This window comes from Geotrypetes seraphini, chromosome 2, assembly GCF_902459505.1.
Source record: "Geotrypetes seraphini chromosome 2, aGeoSer1.1, whole genome shotgun sequence".
Taxonomy (NCBI): domain Eukaryota; kingdom Metazoa; phylum Chordata; class Amphibia; order Gymnophiona; family Dermophiidae; genus Geotrypetes; species Geotrypetes seraphini.
In genome coordinates, this window is record NC_047085.1 from 181,509,338 (window position 1) to 181,528,250 (window position 18,913).

The following is an 18,913-nucleotide window of genomic DNA, read 5'->3' on the forward strand; positions in this document are numbered from 1 at the left end:
TGCCCTCTCTCACTGTAAAATTAGACTCTACTTAGTCTGTCTTTAAATTTAAAAAATGTGTGTTGTTTTAAAAAACAATTATGTTTTTAGATGTATCTAAATAAAAATAGTAACCAAAAATTTATCTTTTTTTATGTCACCTTAGCATATTTTATGCTACAGAACGAATTATTTTTTTTAACATGTATTGTTATGGGAAAACGCGTTTCACATAACGAACTTTTCGCATAACAAACTTGCTCCTGGAACGAATTAAGTTCGTTGTGTGAGGCACCACTGTATCTCTCCAAGACATACCTAAATCATTAAATGCTCCTATCTATAGTGTTCAGCGGCTTCTAAGAAATGGCCGCCGCGTTGTTCCACTCACTGAAATAGTGACATCCCCAGACGTCATATCCGGGGATCAATAACTAAGGTCAACTTGAGCTAACCAGTCAGCTGATTCATTTAACCCCTCCGGGGCCATGGAGTTCAACATGAACATCCATCGAAGTTCTTTTAAATTGAGAATTTTCTCTACATTACCTCCCTCCCACCCTACTGTAATACTATCCAACACTCTCCACTTCAAATCTTTAAGTGTGTGACCACATAGTTTCCAATGATGTACTAGAGGAGAGGTTTCTTTACGGGTATGAACCCGAGATTTATGTTCAGTCAATCTAATTTTAATGGGTCTGGAAGTACGACCGATGTATAGTTTGGGACATGGACATTGTATACAATAAATAACTTGACTGGAATTACAATTTGTGAGGGCTCTAGAATAATAAGAAACCCCTGTAGTAGGATGAACCCACATTTCACCTGGAATCGTGAACGGACACCATTGACACCGACCACAAGGAAGGTGACAGCCTTTAATCTTAGGTGTCATGTTTCTAATAATACTATGATTGACATATTCACCTATATTTTTTTGTCTTTTATACGAACAAATTGGACGATTTTCCAACTGAGGATTGGCAAGTCTAGCTACATGCCAGTGTTTGTTAATGATTTGAGAAATCTTGAAAGCTAAAGTGGAATGAAACTGAATAAAGGCTATATTCTCATCAGAATTACAAGCTTGATTATTGTCCTGTAACAGCCATTCGCGATGCGCATACTTCGCTCGAGTGTAAGCCCTTTTTACTATATCTTGAGGGTAACCACGCTGATAGAAGCGTTTCTTCATAATTTTGGCTTGCGAGCGATATTCTGCTGTAGAATGACAAATCCTCCGTAAGCGCAAAAACTGGCTAATAGGGAGGCTTCTCCGAATACCTATGGGATGGAAGCTGTGGAAACGGAGCAGGCTGTTACGGTCTGTGTTTTTTCGGTAAAGAGTAGTTATCAGTCTCCCTTGGTCTTTAATGATTTTGATGTCCAAAAAAGCTAGTTCATGAAAGTCCTTTGTAACAGTGAATTGAATATTTTTGTCCACTAAATTAAGATCTTGCACAAATTTATCAAAATTAGCTTCTGTAGATGACCAGATACAGAAGATATCATCAAGGTATCGCTTCCACATAACCATGTGTCTGAACAATGGCTCTAGTACATCATTGGAAACTATGTGGTCACACACTTAAAGATTTGAAGTGGAGAGTGTTGGATAGTATTACAGTAGGGTGGGAGGGAGGTAATGTAGAGAAAATTCTCAATTTAAAAGAACTTCGATGGATGTTCATGTTGAACTCCATGGCCCCGGAGGGGTTAAATGAATCAGCTGACTGGTTAGCTCAAGTTGACCTTAGTTATTGATCCCCGGATATGACGTCTGGGGATGTCACTATTTCAGTGAGTGGAACAACGCGGCGGCCATTTCTTAGAAGCCGCTGAACACTATAGATAGGAGCATTTAATGATTCAGGTATGTCTTGGAGAGATTTTAATTGCATGATTTTTGTGTTTTCCCTAGACCCCATGCCTTGACAAAGATAGGCGAAACGCGTCGGCAGGGGAGCGATATATGCTGACCGCTAGAGAAAGCAGTGCAACACAATTAAGAAAAAAAGAAATAAAAGAAAAAAAGCTAAGTTATTATCTTTTCTATATAATTTACTATGAGTGAACAATTATCTAATTGACTACTTACAAAGCCATAGGGGATGAATGAAGATCTTAAGAATTTTTTGAAGTCCACTTCAAAAGATCTTTCTGACACCCCATAAAATAGTATACTTCTCATCACTGAAAAATTTTGTATTTTGGTTGATCTGTCTTGAGTTCACTTTAAGAATTGGTAGAATGGCGCAGAAGAGGAAGGAACATCTTTGGACGACGATTGATTCACCTGCTCCGAAGGGCTTTAAACTAGGTGAGTTGGGGGAGGGTACCCACTCTCATTACGGTGTGGTAAGTAACCTTTCTGGTGGGGTGAGTAGCCACCCCATTTCTGAATCGGAGGCAAGTACTCGCATGGCAGACAAAACTGTAGAGGACAAACTAACTCAAACGGGAAAATCCCCATGGAGACCGGGCAAACTCAGTGTATGGAGGGCTATGTACGTCAATGCCCACAGTTTAGGCAATAAAATCCTGGAATTAGAAACGGAAATGAGGAATGCCGACCTAGATATAGTGGCAATATCTGAAACCTGGTTCACGGATTCCCATGGGTGGGATATGGCTATACCAGGATATAACTTGCTCCGTCGAGACAGAGAAGGCAAAACTGGAGGAGGAGTAGCACTATACATCCAAGAGGACATCAAAGTTACCAAACTCACAGGGATCAAATATACCAGGGAATCCCTCTGGGTGAACCTGGCCTGGGGAAATGACAAATGCCTGTATCTTGGTGTGGTATACAGACCTCCAAGACAACAGGATGACATAGACAAAAAATTGATCGAAGACATCGAGACCATCACTCTGCGTGGAGACACTGTACTATTGGGAGACTTCAGTATGCCTGATGTAGACTGGAACAAACTTTCCGCTACGACCAGCGGCAGCAGAAAGTTACTAACCTAAATAAGGGGAGCACGACTCAAACAGATGGTATTGGAGCCTACTAGGGATCACCAATGGAGACAGTGTCACAGAGATTTCGGTTGGGTGATGCGTTGGCATCCAGTGACCACAACATGGTCTGGTTTCACCTCAGGAAGGGTTTCACTAAGTCAAACACATCCACAAAGGTCCTTAACTTTAAGGGCACTAACTTCAGGAGCATGGGAGATTTTTCTATGAGGCACTGCAAAACCAGGACACAACAGATAGTGTGGAGGTACTGTAGTCAGCTCTGAAATCTACCCTACAGGAAGCAACCAACCTCTATATTAAGACAGTGAGCAAACAACGGAGAAATAATAAACCCCAATGGTTCTCCGCGGAGATCTCGGAACTCGTAAAACAGATGAAGAGAGCATTTGTAGCCTACAAGCAATCACAACGACTGGAAGCTAAAGAAGCCTATCTGGTGAAATCCAGAAATGTTAAAACAGCAGTCAGAGACGCCACACTCCGGATGTAAGAAAATCTAGCTAAGAATATTAAAAAAGGGGATAAATACTTTTTCAGGTATGTTAGTGACAGAAAAAGGAACACAGATGGGATAGTGCGCCTTAGGAAACCCAATGGTAACTATGTAGAATCGGACTCCGATTAAGCTGAACTACTCAATAAATACTTCTGCTCAGTCTTTACCTGTGAGGTGCTGGGATCCGGTCCACAGCTACAGACAAGCGAGAGCTCAGAAGACCCGTTCCTGAACTTTGAATTTACCGCCGGCAGCGTCTACCAAGAACTATCAAAGCTCAAAGTGAACAGAGCCATGGGAACGGATAAACTGCACCCCAGAGTGCTTAGGGAATTGAGAGATGTCCTGGCGGAGCCGTTAGCTGCGCTCTTCAATCTTTCCCTAAGCATGGAAAGAGTCTCATTGGACTGGAAAATAGCTAACATAATTCCACTCCACAAAAATGGATGCAAGTCGGAGACTGCAAATTACAGACCGGTAAGTCTCACATCAATAGTGTGTAAACTTATGGAAATATTGATTAATCACAAATTAGATACGATCCTGAGCAGCGAGAGGCTGAGGGATCCCCTCCAGCATGGATTTACAAAGGGAAGGTCCTGCCAATCCAATCTAATCAGCTTCTTTGACTGGGTAACAAAAAAGCTAGATATGGGAGAGTCCCTGGATATCATGTATTTGGACTTCAGCAAGGCTTTTGATAGTGTCCCACACCGCAGGTTATTGAACAAGATGAGTTCATTGGGATTAGGAGAAACATTGACTGCATGGGTTAAAGACTGGCTCGGTGGTAGACTCCAGAGGGTAATGGTCAATGGTACTCTCTCCGAAACATCGGAAGTGATCAGTGGAGTGCCTCAGGGCTCAGTCTCGGGTCCAATCCTATTTAACATCTTTGTACGGGACCTGCCTCAGGGACTTCGAGGTAAAATTGCATTATTTGCCAATGACACTAAACTGTGCAACATAGTGGTCAAAAGCACCATGCCAGACACTATGACGCAGGACCTACACTTACTAGAACAATGGTCTGCAACTTGGCAACTGAGTTTTAATGCCAAAAAGTGTAAGGTTATGCACCTTGGCAGCGGAAATCCACGCAGAACTTACACCCTGAATGGTGAGACCTTAGCAAGAGCTGTTGCAGAACGGAACCTAGGCATAATCATCAGTGAAGATATGAAGACTGCCAATCAAGTAGAGAAAGCATCATAAGGCTAGACAAATGCTGGGTTGCATCCGTAGAAGTTTTGTCAGCCAGAAGCCCGAAGTTATAGTGCAATTATACAGGTCCATGGTAAGACCTCATCTGGAATATTGTGTTCAGTTTTGGCGGCCACATTATCAAAAAGATGTGCTAAGAATAGAGTCGGTTCAGCGAATGGCCACTAGGATGGTCTCAGGCCTCAAGGATCTCCCATATGAAGAACATCTGGGTAAGTTGCAGCTATACTCTCTCGAGGAACACAGAGAGAGGGGAGACATGATAGAGACATTCAAATATGTTACTGGCCTTATTGAGGTAAAAGAAGACATCTTTTTCCTTACAGGGTCTACGGCAACAAGAGGGCATCCGTTAAAAATCAAGGGTAGGAGATTTCATGGTGACAATAGGAAGAATTTCTTTACCGAAAGGGTGGTTGATCGTTGGAATAATCTTCCACTTCAGGTAATTGAGGCCAGCAACGTGCTCGATTTTAAGAAAAAATGGAATAAGCATGTGGGTTCACTTCAAGGAAGTGCTTAGGGGGGAGGGTTCTTACAGTGGACAGACTTGTTGGGCCGATGGCCCTTTTCTGCCGTCATATTCTATGTTTCTATGTTTCAGTCTCCTCCACCTGCATTGTCTGTGGCAAACAATCTCCAGTGTCATTGAAAGCACATTCGACCAGAGGAGTAGTCTCCTTTTGGGTGGAATCGAGGGCAATACCTTTGGAAGAGATATGTAGATCTGAGTCATGTTCTTCCCTACACACTTTCACTAAATTCTTTAAAATAGATGCGATAGCACAAGAGGATTTTGCTTTTGGATCCTTGGTACTGAAAGCTAGCTTATCTCTTCTACCCAAGACTTCCGGAACTGCTTAGGTACATCCCTGAAGTTCAGCATGCCATTCCTATTGCACTAGAAAAAGAGATTAGGTTCTTACCTTGATAATATCTTTTCCAGTAGATAAGAATGGTATGCTGAACACCCCCCCCACCTGATAATTTTTGATGCGCCTGTTTTTGCCTTATGTGTCATGGTCAACTCCATAGCTAAGACTTCTCTGCCAGTCGGACTATGGGTTCAGAATCAGTTTATAAATAGAATATAAAGAGAGAATTAAGCTCCAGTAATATTCAAGCTGTTACTTTTATTTGATGTGTTTTACTGTTCAATGGTAATGTTAATTCATTTATACATTATAGTTTCATTATTGACTGTTATAAAGTTATATGAGCAGATTAGAACATTGATTTCAGGGAGTTCCCCGTGTCCCTCCTTCTCCTGTCTTTTACTCTAGAGCTCTTGCATGCATTGGAACGAACTAAAGGGGGCAGAAGACTCCTAGGAGAAGGAGGAGGTTTCAAAAGCTGTGATTGACATCTTTCTGCAATATGCTTGCAAGAATGGACAGAGTACTCTAAGGTTCAGCATACCATTTCTATCTACTGGAAAATATATTAGCAAGGTAAGAACATAATCTCTTTTTTTGTTGTTTATTTTTAGCATGCCACATGTGCTTTTAGATAATTTACTTTGATTTACCACTAGCCCATTTAAAGATAGTTGGTTAGCACTGATGAAGAGGTGCTTGACTTAGAGTGTTAGGTAAGTTTCTTTCTCTCAGTGATAAAAGCATTCCATATCTTTGTTGTTAACCATTTTTGTAACCATATTAACAGCATCTACAGTTTGATAAAGATTGCCAGCTGTTGTGTTTTTTTTGTCAGACTTATACATTCTAAAAGATTCTGAACATCTCTGCCTGCAAAATTCCATACTTTGAGTAATACCGGTACAGTGGAACCTCGGTTTACGAGTGCACCGTTTTGCGAGTGTTTTGCAAGACGAGCAAAACATTTGCAAAATCGGTGCCTCGGAAACCGAGCATGGCTCGATTTACGAGCGCCCCCCCGCAATCCGTCACCCTCCCCCCCCCCCACGATCCGTCACCCTCCCCCCGTGATCCGGCACCCCCCCCCCCCCCGATACGATCCAGCACCCCCCCTGCTGCGATTGGGCACCCCCCCACCGCGATTGGGCCCCCCCCCCCGCCGCTTCTTACCCTCATCTGGGCACCGGCACATCCTGCACTTCAAGCATAAGAATCTGTTAATGGGGGGGGGGTTCTCACATCATCTTTAAATCAGTTCTTCTCTGGAAACAATTCAAGTTGTTTTTTTTTTATAGGTACAGAAAAAGTACGACAAGCTCAGGATTGTGAGCACCTTCATGTTGTAAATCCTGACTGGCTTTGGAGTTGTTTGGAACGATGGGAAAAGGTAGAAGAACAACTGTTTCCTTTGAAGGAGGATTATATTAAGACACAAAGGTAAATATGTTCTAAATCAAGAAATGATTGGACAGTGGGTATAACATCTGACTCTCGACTAATGCATGTGATCAATTAAATACAGTAATGATTCATTGGACAGATTTCCTACAAAATGCCTTTTATGCCATATTTTATGTTAGCTCATGAATTTGTGTGAAAAATCAATTTTCCTCATTATTTTATCTGAAAACTTTTAAAATGAGTTTTGCCTGCTAAATTTTACATAGATATTGATGCCTTAGTATCTTGTCTGTGTGATAAATTCTTTGGCATTGTATACTTCTCCTTCCATTTCAATGAAAGCCCGCAAATAAAAAAAAACCCCACGAATAACATTTTGCTATCTTATTCGCGGTATTGTGGTTAAATCCCTCGCGAATTCCGTAAAATTGTGAATAAAACATATTGTTGATATTCGCGATTGTTTTAAAAAAAGGAGTTATGTATTGCAGTTCTTGCATTGTACTGTATACTTTTGCAGTACATTTCAAGTACTATACAATATTAAAGCATGGTTCATATACAGTATTCATATACAGTACTGTAATGTTAAACATAATACTGTAACACATACCTATCTCTTATTCAGCCGGTGTCTTCATCTTCGTCGTCCTGTACATGTTCCGCATGCAGTGCAGGAGGAGGAGACAATGAGGATAAATTAGTACCAGGTGCTGCCTCAGGCAGTGGAAGTGAATCTTTGGTGTCTTCATCCTCATCATTCTGTACATGTTCAGTATGTGGTACAGGAGTAGGAGGAAGAGGAGGAGACGAAAAGGGTGCTTCCTCATGGGGTGGCTGATGCGGAAGGGGTAGATAGAATGGCAGGGACTCTCTGTATCTTCTGGTAATACATTGTGATTTCCGTCTGGCTCTTCTTCTTCTTCATTTCTTTATATATACGGGTATGTAGACATTGCTGCTTCTGCTAATTTCTTCACCTTCAAGGCATGTACCATGGAGGGGGGTCATGTCATTAAAAAAAAGTCCATGATAGAATTGAACTTGTGTAGACCCTCTGCAATATCGTCCAATATAAACTTGTCTTCTAGCACTTCTTGTTGTTGTTCTCCATCCCCTTCTTCATCTGGTATTGTCTCCCCTTCGGAAACAGTCAGGTCAGTTAGGTCATCTTCTGTTAGTTCGTTAGATCTAGTGTCTATTAAGTCTTGAATATCCCCCAGATCCATATCTTCAAAGCCTTCCCCACACACCTTTGCCAAGTCCACAATGTCTTCCATAATTTTTGAACTGGCTCTGTGATAATGACAGTGAACTCCTTTTTTACACATTCAGGCCAGAGATTCTTCCAGCACAATTTCACTGTCTCTGGCTTGACAGCTTTCAGTGCTCGTTCAATAACATTGATGACATTGGCGATAGTGAAGTCCTTCCATGTTTCCATAATGTTCTCCACATTGGTGTCTTCTTTCATCGTATGGACAATCCTTTCCATTGAATACTGTGTGCCTTGAATGTCCTTATTGCCCCCTGATCAAGAGGCTGGATGAGATGATGTGTTGGGGAGCATGTAAACGACCTCAACATCATCATATGGGACTTATGTGATTCTGGGTGTTTGGGGGCATTGTCTAATACCAACAGAACCTTGAATTCCCTTCTCTTACTAGCAAGGTGTTTTCTTACTTCAGGCATAAAACACTGATGAAACCATTAAAGGAACAGTGCTTTCGTTATTCAAGCCTTCTTGTGCAACCAGTAAACAGGCCTTCTGCTTTGGTAGGGATTATTTCAGAATCCCTTCAGGAGTTAAAATTGGAGGCTAGCCAGTCCTTGACAGCTCAATATGCTCATGAGCAGTACGAAGCTGCAGTCTTCCTCCTTTCCTGACTGTATGGACATTGTGTTGTGAAAATGCTCATAGTAACATAGTAGATGACGGCAGATAAAGACCCGAATGGTCCATCCAGTCTGCCCAACTTGATTCAATTTAAATTTTTAAAATTTTTTCTTCTTAGCTATTTCTGGGCAAGAATCCAAAGCTCTACCCGGTACTGTGCTTGGGTTCCTACTGCCGAAATCTCCGTTAAAACCTACTCCAGCTCATCTACACCCTCCCAGCCATTGAAGCCCTCCCTAGCCCATTCTCCACCAAATGGCCATATACAGACACAGACCGTGCATGTCTGCCCATTACTGGCCTTAGTTCAATTTTTAATATTATTTTCTGATTCTAGATCTTCTGTGTTCATCCCATGCTTCTTTGCACTCAGTCACAGTTTTACTCTCCACCACCTCTCTCGGGAGCACATTCCAGGCATCCACCACCCTCTCCATAAAGAAAAATTTCCTAACATTGCCTTTGAATCTACCACCCCTCAACCTCATGGATCACTGGGAGGCACTGGAGGATCCTCAGAGTGGCCAAGGCCATGTACAAGCTCTGTCCAATGGCTGAAGCCTTTAATTAGTATTTTGTTTCTCCAAAGGTAAATTATGGGGCACAGGTCACCAAGCGGACTTCTCTTCCCAGTGAGGGCGATGTAGTGTTGAAGGACGCACAGGACCGCAGGATTGATTTTTGTGCTGAAAAGATTTTTGTGGTCCCTTGGATCAGAGTTCTTGTCAGAACACAAAACCACAGTTTGGTGGAGTCAGGCATCTGCAATCTTCATTAGTCCACCCTACTTCCACCCCAAAGAAACAGTTATGCCAGGCCCTCGGCTAACCCTCCACTGATTGGAGGGAGGCTCTCAACATTCCTGGAGGAGTAGATGGATATCACCACAGATTGCTAGGTGTTGGACATTCTGCGAGATGGGTACAAACGCCTCTGTCAGAATTTTTTCTGGTTTCTCCAGCTGGAAGACCAGACAGAGTGGCTAAGGTCAGAGCCATTGTCCAGAGATTGCTGGACATAGCGTCCATGGAGCCCGTCTCAGAGTCCAATTCGGGCTCCAGCAGATACTCGATATACTTCAACTTACCAGAGAAGCTCTAAAGACTGGAGACCAATCCTGGATCTCAAAGCAGTCAATACGGCCCTCAAAGTTTCCCGTTTCAGAATGGAAACAGTGTGGCTAGTGATTGTCTCGGTAGCGCCAGGGGAATTTCTGGCCTCTCTGGATTTGACAGAGGCCTATCTTCATATTTCCATTTTTCCAGAGCACAGAAGGTACTTGAGGTTCCACATCTTGCAGTGGCATTTCCAATTTGCAGCCTTGCCCTTTGGGCTGGCTACGCCTCGGACGTTTACCATGGTGGTGGTGGCAGCCCACCTATGAAAACTCTGGATCTGAATCCATCCGTATCTGAACGATTGGCCCATCAAGGCCCAGTCAGAATCAGAGGGGCACCAAGCGGTGCACCAGAGACTAGGCTGAATGGTCAATTTTTGGAAGAGTCGGTTTGTTCCGACGCAAGACCTGGAATACCTGGGGGGTTTGTTTCACCATGGGGATGTACAAAGTATTTCTTCCTGAGTTGCACCAGAAGAAGCTTCAACAGTTGATAATGTACCTTTCTGGACTTTCAGGCCCTAACAGACTGGCAAAACCTGCAAGTTCTAGGGTCTACGTTTGTGACTATAGATGTAGTTCACTGGGTTTTTGCACAAGCAACTGGTCGTCGGCAGTCGCTTCTTTTTTGATCGGCCAGCCCAGTCGGTGTGCCTTCTTTAGTTTAGTGAATCACGTCCTTCCTACTTTGCATGCTGTTTCTCCCTCATTTGCATGATCGGATCGTGTGCGGATCGGATTGGGAGGAAGGTTAGTGAATCGGTTCAGGGTCGCAAACCGATCGGGACACATGATCAGTAAGCTTAGTGAATCTATCCCTATGTGTGGCTAAAGATGATGCATGCTAAAGTTCATTTAAGATATTGCTCCAATACCATAGTTTGGAACAAGTTTGTTTTTGAAGTCTTTAATGTTTGCTACTCTTTCCCCAGTAAGAGGAGTGTGGCGTGGTGGTTAGAGCTTGCAGCCTCAGTTTGTAGTTTTTCATTTTTTGTTTCCATTGTATTTTGTCTTCTTCTTTGTTTGTTTTTGCCAGATTCTTTCTAGTTTTCTCAGTTCCTGTTTTAGAATTAGTAATTCAGAGTCAAACCATTCATTTAGTTCCCTTTCTTTCTTTTTGTATGTTTGGAATGGTGCTATTTGGTCTAACACTTCTTTGCTAAACTTTGCCCATTTAGTTGGGAAGTCCTGTATTTCCTCAGTTTTGGGTTGTAGTTCATAGTGGGCCCAGAATTCTATTGGATTTATAGTTCCTCTTCTGGTTATTATGGGTGGTTTAGGGTTTTTTCTTTTATATTTTGGTTGTGGTGATTTTATTTTATTTTATTTTTTTTTTGCAAATATAGATCAAATTTACATATGTAGTGATCTGACCAGATGCATTTTTCCCAGGCCCCTGTGCTATGATGGATCTTTGGGTCAGTGATTTCTTTTTGCGAAAAGGTAACTATGTCTAGTTGGTGGCCTTTTTCGTGTGTTTTCTCTGGATTTGGTATTATGAACATAAGAACATAAGCAATGCCTCTGCTGGGTCAGACCTGAGGTCCATCTTGCCCAGCAGTCCGCTCACGCGGCGGCCCAACAGGTCCAGGACCTGAGTAGTAATCCTCTATTTATACCCTTCTATTCCCTTTTCCAGCAGGAAAATGTCCAATCCTCTCTTAAATCCCAGTACTGTATTCTGCCCTATAACGTCCTCTGGAAGCGCATTCCAAGTGTCCACCATACGTTGGGTAAAGAAGAACTTCCTGGCATTTGTATTGAATCTGTCCCCTTTCAACTTTTCCGAATGCCCTCTTGTTCTTTTATTTTTTGAAAGTTTGAAGAATCTGTCCCTCTCTACTCTCTCTATGCCCCTCGTGATCTTATAAGTCTCTATCATATCCCCTCTAAGTCTCCTCTTCTCCAGGGAAAAGAGACCCAGTTTCTCCAATCACTCAGCGTATGAAAGGTTTTCCATCCCTTTTATCAGACGTGTCGCTCTTCGCTGAACTCTCTCTCGAGTAACGCCATATCCTTCTTAAGGTATGGCGACCAAAACTGGACGCAGTATTCCTGGTGTGGGCGCACCATCGCCCGATACAGCGGCAGGATAACTTCTTTTGTCCTGGTTGTAATACCCTTCTTGATTATACCTAGCATTCTATTCGCTCTCTTAGCAGCTGTTGTGCACTGTGCCGTCGGCTTCATTGACCTGTCCACCATTATCCCCAAGTCCCTCTCTTGGGTACTCTCATTCAATAACATCCCTCCTATCGTATAGTTGTACCTCGGGTTTCTGCTTCCCACATGCAATACTTTACATTTCTCAACGTTGAACTTCATTTGCCATTTTGTCGCCCATTCCCCTAGTTTGTTCAAGTCTCTTTGCAATTCCTCACAGTCCTCTTTAGTCCGAGCTCCCCTAAATAGTTTGGTGTCATCTGCAAATTTTATTATCTCACACTTCGTCCCTGTTTCTAGATCATTTATGAATATATTAAATAACAGCGGCCCGAGCACCGAGCCCTGCGGAACACCACTCATGACCCTCCTCCAGTCAGAGTAGTGGCCCTTCAACCCTACCCTTTGTTTCCTACCTGTCAACCAGTTTCTGATCCATCTATGTACGTCTCCGTCCACCCCATGGTTCTTCAGTTTCCGGAATAATTGTTCATGAGGCACCAAGGCTTTTTGGAAATCAAGGTATATGATGTCTATGGGGTCACCTCTGTCCATCTGTTTGTTAATTCCTTCGAAGAAGTGTAGTAAGTTGGTTAGGCACGATCTCCCCCTGCAGAAACCATGTTGGCTGGTTATCAAAAGTTTGTTTCTTTCCAAGTGATCATCGATGTTTTCTTTTATCAGTGCTTCCGCCATTTTTCCCGGAACCGAGGTCAGACTCACCGGTCTGTAGTTTCCCGGGTCACCTCTTGATCCCTTTTTAAAGATGGGCGTGATGTTGGCCGTCTTCCAATCCTCCGGGATCACGCCTGTTTTCAGGGATAGGTTGCATATTTGCTGCAGTAGTTCTGCTATCTCCTCCTTTAGTTCCTTCAGAACCCTTGGATGGATTCCGTCCGGACCTGGAGATTTGTCAATTTTTAGTTTATCTGCCTGCGCACATCTTCAAGGCTCACTTCCATGAATGTTAATTTTTCTGCTTGATTTCCATTGAAGAATTGCTCAGGTTCCGGTATGTTGGTTGTGTCTTCGTTCGTAAATACAGACGAAAAGAACATGTTCAGTCTTTCCGCGACTTCTTTCTCCTCCTTCACTACTCCCTTCCTGACTCCATCATTCAGCGGTCCCATCTCCTCCCTAGCTGGCTGTTTCCCTTTAACATATCTGAAGAACGGTTTGAAATTTCGAGCCTCCCTGGCTAACCTCTCTTCATACTCTCTTTTGGCTTTTCGAACCACACGGTGACATTGTTTTTTATACTTCCTGTGCTCTATCCAGTTCCCTTCAGTTTTGTCCTTTTTCCATCTCCTGAATGAATTTTTCTTATTACTTATCGCTTCCTTCACTATTTTAGTCATCCATATCAGGTCCTTTATTCGACTCTTTTTGCTCCCCTTTCTGAATCTGGGGATGTACAGATTTTGTGCCTCGCTCACCGTGTCCTTGAAAAAAGACCAGGCATGTTCTACCATCCTCCATTTCTTGGAAGTGTTCCTAAGTTTCTTCCTTACCATTTTCCTCATTGCTTCATAGTTTCCTTTTCTGAAGTTGAAAGTTGTTGCCATGGTTCTCTTTCCTTTTGGTATTCCTGCTTCAACCTTGAACTTGATCATGTTATGGTCACTGTTTCCCAACGGTCCCACTACTTCCACTTCCTTTGCAGGTCCCATTAACCCATTTAGGATTAGTTCCAAAGTGGCATTTCCTCTCGTTGGTTCTCTAACAAGCTGCTCCATGAAGCAATCTTGTGTAGCCTCCAGGAATTCTGTTTCCCTAGCGCATTTTGAGTTCCCAAGACTCCAGTCTATCCCGGGGTAGTTGAAGTCTCCCATAATAACTGTGCAACCGTTTTTGCATTCTTGTTTCATCTCAGCTTCCATTTCTTTATCGATATCTCCGGTTTGCCCGGGTGGACGATAGTATAGGCCCATTTTTATTTCATGTCCCTTTCTACCTGGTATTTTAACCCATAGCGATTCCAGCTTGTTGGTCGTCTCCGCTGTGTCTATTCTTGTCGATTGTATGGTTTCTTTTATGTATAGGGCTATTCCACCTCCTTTCTGTCCTGACCTGTCCTGGCGATAGAGCTTAAATCCCGGCAGTGTTGTATCCCATTTGCTTTCCTCATTCCACCATGTTTCAGAGATTCCAATGATGTCTAAGTCTTCTGCATTGGCCACGGCTTCCAATTCCCCCATTTTGTTTCCTAGGCTCCTTGCATTAGTATATATGCAGTTTAGATCCTGGCATTTAAGTGTCTTCATTTCCTTTCCCTGTGTTTTGGTCTTTAATGTCTTCTCTTTTGGTACACTCCTTCTAACCTCTTCTTCTGGGTTAGTCGTAATTTGTCCGTTGTTTCTTCCGAGCCTTGCATTCCCTTAGTATCATCAAGTGATACCTTCTTCCGAATCATCGACGCTAGGTCGACTGTCGGCTTTCCCCTTCCTCTTAGTTTAAAGCCTGTTCTATTCCTCTCTTGACGTTGTTTGATAGAAGTCTTGTTCCCTCCGTGCTCAGGTGCAGTCCATCTCTCCTGTAGAGCTTGCTCTTGCCCCAGAATGTTGTCCAGTTCCTCACGAAGTGGAATCCTTCTTCCTCACACCATTTCCTCCTGCCTTTTCACATCTGCCCTCAGTACCGGTAGGATCTCTGAGAACGCTGTCTTCTGGGTCCTCATCTTCAGCTTCATTCCCAGGATCTTGAACTGTTCTATCAGCGTGCTCCTTCTGTAGTCTCTCCTGCTGACATCATTAGTCCCGATGTGGATCATCACTGCGGTCTCTTCCGTCTCCGCTCCTTCCAGGATCTTCCCAATTTTGTCCACGATGTCCTTGGTTCTTGCTCCTGGGAGGCAGGTCACCAGTCGATCCTCTCTCCCTCCTGCTATGTGGCTGTCCACATGCCTTAGGATCGAGTCTCCCACTAGGATTGCTGACTTTCCCTTCTTCAATTTTCGCTTCGGTCTCAGGTCAATGTCCCCGGTGTGCTTCGCTCTTTCCTCTTCTGGGCATCGATTAGCCAATTTCTCCCCCTCTTGTGGTGTTCCTCTGTGGGTGTCTTCTTTGGGGTCATCTGCTTCTTGTTCTCCCTTCCGTGTTGGTGTTGGTATATCTTCATCTTTCATCTGAAGTTTATCCTCTTCCACCCTCCTCCTGTATGCCTCCTCAATGAAATTCTCGAGTTCTCTAACTTCCTCTTCGATGTGTCTCTCACTCATGAAGTCTTCAGCTGTCTTGACTGGGTCCTCCATGGTGTAGAGTTCTTCTAGCTCCTGTATCTTGTCCTCTAGTCGTTTGACTTCCTTCTTCAAGCTTTTCAGCTCCTAGAGTTTTAAAAAAAGTGTCCGTTTCTAACACGTCTGGTTTTTCCACTTGCTGTAGGTGAACGTTTATGTCTCCCAGTAGCAGGTTGTACGTTCCTTTTAGGGTGTTAATAGTGAGGTATTCGAATAACTCTTCTCTAGTACTAGTCCAATTTTTGGGGGGAATGTAAAATAGTGTCATGGTTAATGCCTCTTCCAGTTGGGTGTTGGTGACCTTGCAAGTTAATATTTCCAGGTCTTTTGTGGTTTTTGAGTCTATTTTGCTATAATCAAAGGATTCTTTTAAAATTATCGCTATATCACCCCCTTTTTTCCAGTTTCTAGATAGAGGTATTATTTTGTAACCCTGGGGTAACATTTCTTTCATAATCGTATCAGTGTCTGAAACCATCCATGTTTCAGTCAGATATAGGAAGTTGGGGTTTGTTTGCGCCAGCCAATCGTGTAGTATTTGAGCTTTGTTTCTTACTGATCGGGTGTAATCCCTTGAGATTACCATATTTAGTTGGGGTGGGTGTTCTAAAGCATTCTATTTTTTTCAGTTTTCTTTCCTTGATCTTGTTTTTATGGAGTTTGAATTGCGAACTCTATTTACCACGGGTATTTGTAATGGGCCTAGCTTTGAATATTCATATAGAAATTGATGTGGGCCAGTTGGTTTGTTCGTCTTAGTTGGTCTGTGCCAGGAAAAATGAATAGGAATTGGTTTGGGGTTGTTTTCATCATTACACCAGCTTCTATACCATTTTAAATAAAGTATCCCCAGTATCAGTAGATATTTGTTGAAAGTTGCCATTTTAGGTTCCAACTACTGAAGTCTCCATCAAAGCTAACTCCAGTCCATCTACACCCTCCCAGCCATTGAAGCCCTTCCCAGCCCATCGTCCACCAAACGGCCATATACAGACACAGACTGTGCAAGTCTGCCCAGTACTGGCCTTAGTTCAATTTTTAATATTATTTTCTGATTCTAGATCCTCTGTGTTCATCCCACGCTTTTTTGAACTCTGTTACCATTTTCATTTCCACAATCTCTCTTGGGAGCGCATTCCAGGCATCCACTACCCTCTCTGTAAAGAAGAATTTCCTTACATTGCTCTTGAGTCTACCACCCCTCAACCTCAAATTATGTTCTCTGGTTTTACCATGTTCCTTTCTCTGGAAAATATTTTTTTCTACTTTAATACCTTTCAAATATTTATTTAAATATTTGAAAGGTATTAATGTAGAACAAAATCTTTTCCAGAGAAAGGAACATGGTAGAACCATATATATATCTTTATTAATTTTTCAGTCAAAAAAAAAACCGTGCATAAAGGAATACATACAAATAATTTGAAAAAGAGCACTTACATCAATCAATAAATTTATGAGAAACCATTTTCACCCCCTCCCACCCACCCTAATTCCAATGTATTCAATAAAATCATACAACAGTACATACATGTAATTAATAAACAAATCCTAATATAATATCCCTCTCTCTCCCACCCACCCCCCTTCCCTGGATGTGCAAATCAAACTGGAAATAGGGGAATAAACCATTTAATTAAAATTGATAAAATTGGTCAATGGACCCCACGTCAGTTTAAACAACTTTCAAATGTTTAAACTTCTGAATCATATCTCCCCTGTCCCTCCTTTCCTCTAAGGGCTTCCAGTCTCTTCACATACGTCTTTTGGCGCAAACCTCCTATCATTTTTGTCGCCCTCCTCTGTACTGCTTCAAGCTTTTTTGTGTCCTTCGCCAAATACGGTCTCCAAAACTGAACACAATAATCTAAGTGGGGTCTCACCAACGACCTGTATAGCAGCATCAACACCTTCATTCTTCTACTGATTATGCCTCTCTTTATACAGCCCAGAATACTTCTGGCAGCAGCCACCGCCTTGTCGCACATAAAAGATATTATCAGATAAAACTGAAAGAAATGAAGAGAAATAAAGCTGCCAAAGGCTCTGGAGGAAGAACAATGACTAGAAACATAAAGAAAGGTGACAAGACATTTTTTTTCAGGTATATTAGTGAAAGGAGGAAGGCTAGAAATGGAATTGTGAGACTGAAAGATATTGTGAACCACATGTGGACAGCAATGAGGAAACGGTAGAGGTGCTTAACAAATATTTCTGTTCTGTTTTCACCAAGGAAAATCCAGGAATAAGGACCTCCGTCAGCTGTTAAATAAGCATCTGAAATTGAAGTTGATACTACACCGTTTACAGAATAAAGTAAAAAACTGAAAGTGGACAAAGCCATAAGGCTGGATGGGATTTATCCCAGAATCTTGAGAGAGTTCAGAAGGGATATGGGAAAGATTCCACGGGATTGGAGAAGAGCGGATGTAGTTCCTCTTCACAAAATTGGAGACAGAGAAGAAGTGGGAAACTGTAGGCTGGTTAGCCTTACTTTGGTGGTTGGAAAGGTAATGGAAGCGTTGCTTAAAGAAAGGATAGTGAGTTTCCTGGAATCAAATGGGTTACAAGTTCCAAAGCAACATGGCTTCACCAAAGGAAAATCATACCAAATGAATTTGATCGATTTTTTGGACTGGGTGACCAAAAATTGGATAGTGGACATGCACTGAACGTGGTCTACTTGGATTTCAGTAAGACTTTTGACACATAAATGACTAAATGACTCAGGTGACTCGTAAATAAACTAAATGGGCTAAAGTTAGGATATAAAGTGGTCAACTGGATTGAGAACTAGTTGACAGACAGACAACAGAGGGTGGTAGTTTATTTATTTTTTAAATTTCTATACCATTTTATTCCAAAACGGTTTACAATAAGGTTAGATACATAAAATATTAACGGAGTTTTCTCAGAGGATAGAAATGTAACTAGTAGAGTGCCTCGGATCTATACAGGGCCAATCCTGTTCAGCATAATTGTGAGTGACATTACTGAGGTAGGAAAAGTTTGCCTTGTTGCAGATGGCATCAAGATTTGCAACAGAGTGCATGCCTTGTTGGGTGTGGACAATATGAGAAGGGATCTACAAAAATTAGAAGAATGGTCTAATGTTTGGCAGTTAAGATTTAATGTGAAAAAGTTCAAAGTGATGTACTTGGGGTGCATAAATCCAAGAGAACAGTATGTGCTAGGGAGTGAGAGATTGACATGCACGGATCAGAAGAAAGTCCTTGAACGGGGGTGACTGTTTCCCCAAAGAATGCTAGAGAGAGGTGTAAGCAGAAGAAAAGAGTACTGTGTTAGTTTTAAAGGCCATATCTTTATAAGGGTGTAAAAAGACTACAGGGGAAGGTAATGAAAACAGTACAGGTTTTGAGCCATAAGACGTATGAGAATAGACTGGAGGACTTGAATACGAGATGCTACCCAAAAGTTCGGGGAATTCAGTTGTAAAAAAAAAAAATGCTTACCGAAACTAATAGATCACTACAGGTCATTGACCTGGGGGGCCACCGCGGGA

The 18,913-nt window shown here is 42.4% G+C and overlaps 1 protein-coding gene across 9 annotated transcripts in view; it reads left to right on the forward strand.

Annotated features, from left to right (window-relative positions):
* Nucleotides 1–18,913, forward strand: part of CTDP1 (CTD phosphatase subunit 1) — a 287,209-nt gene that overhangs the window by 146,244 nt on the left and 122,052 nt on the right. For all 9 annotated transcript variants that reach the window (XR_004538415.1, XR_004538416.1, XM_033934443.1 and 6 more), the window contains exon 9: nt 6,870–7,011. Coding sequence is in view for 7 of the 9 variants with exons in the window: in XM_033934443.1 (XP_033790334.1) it covers nt 6,870–7,011 (142 nt within the window). In the remaining 2 variants the exon portion in view is untranslated. The remainder of the gene's footprint in view (nt 1–6,869; nt 7,012–18,913) is intronic.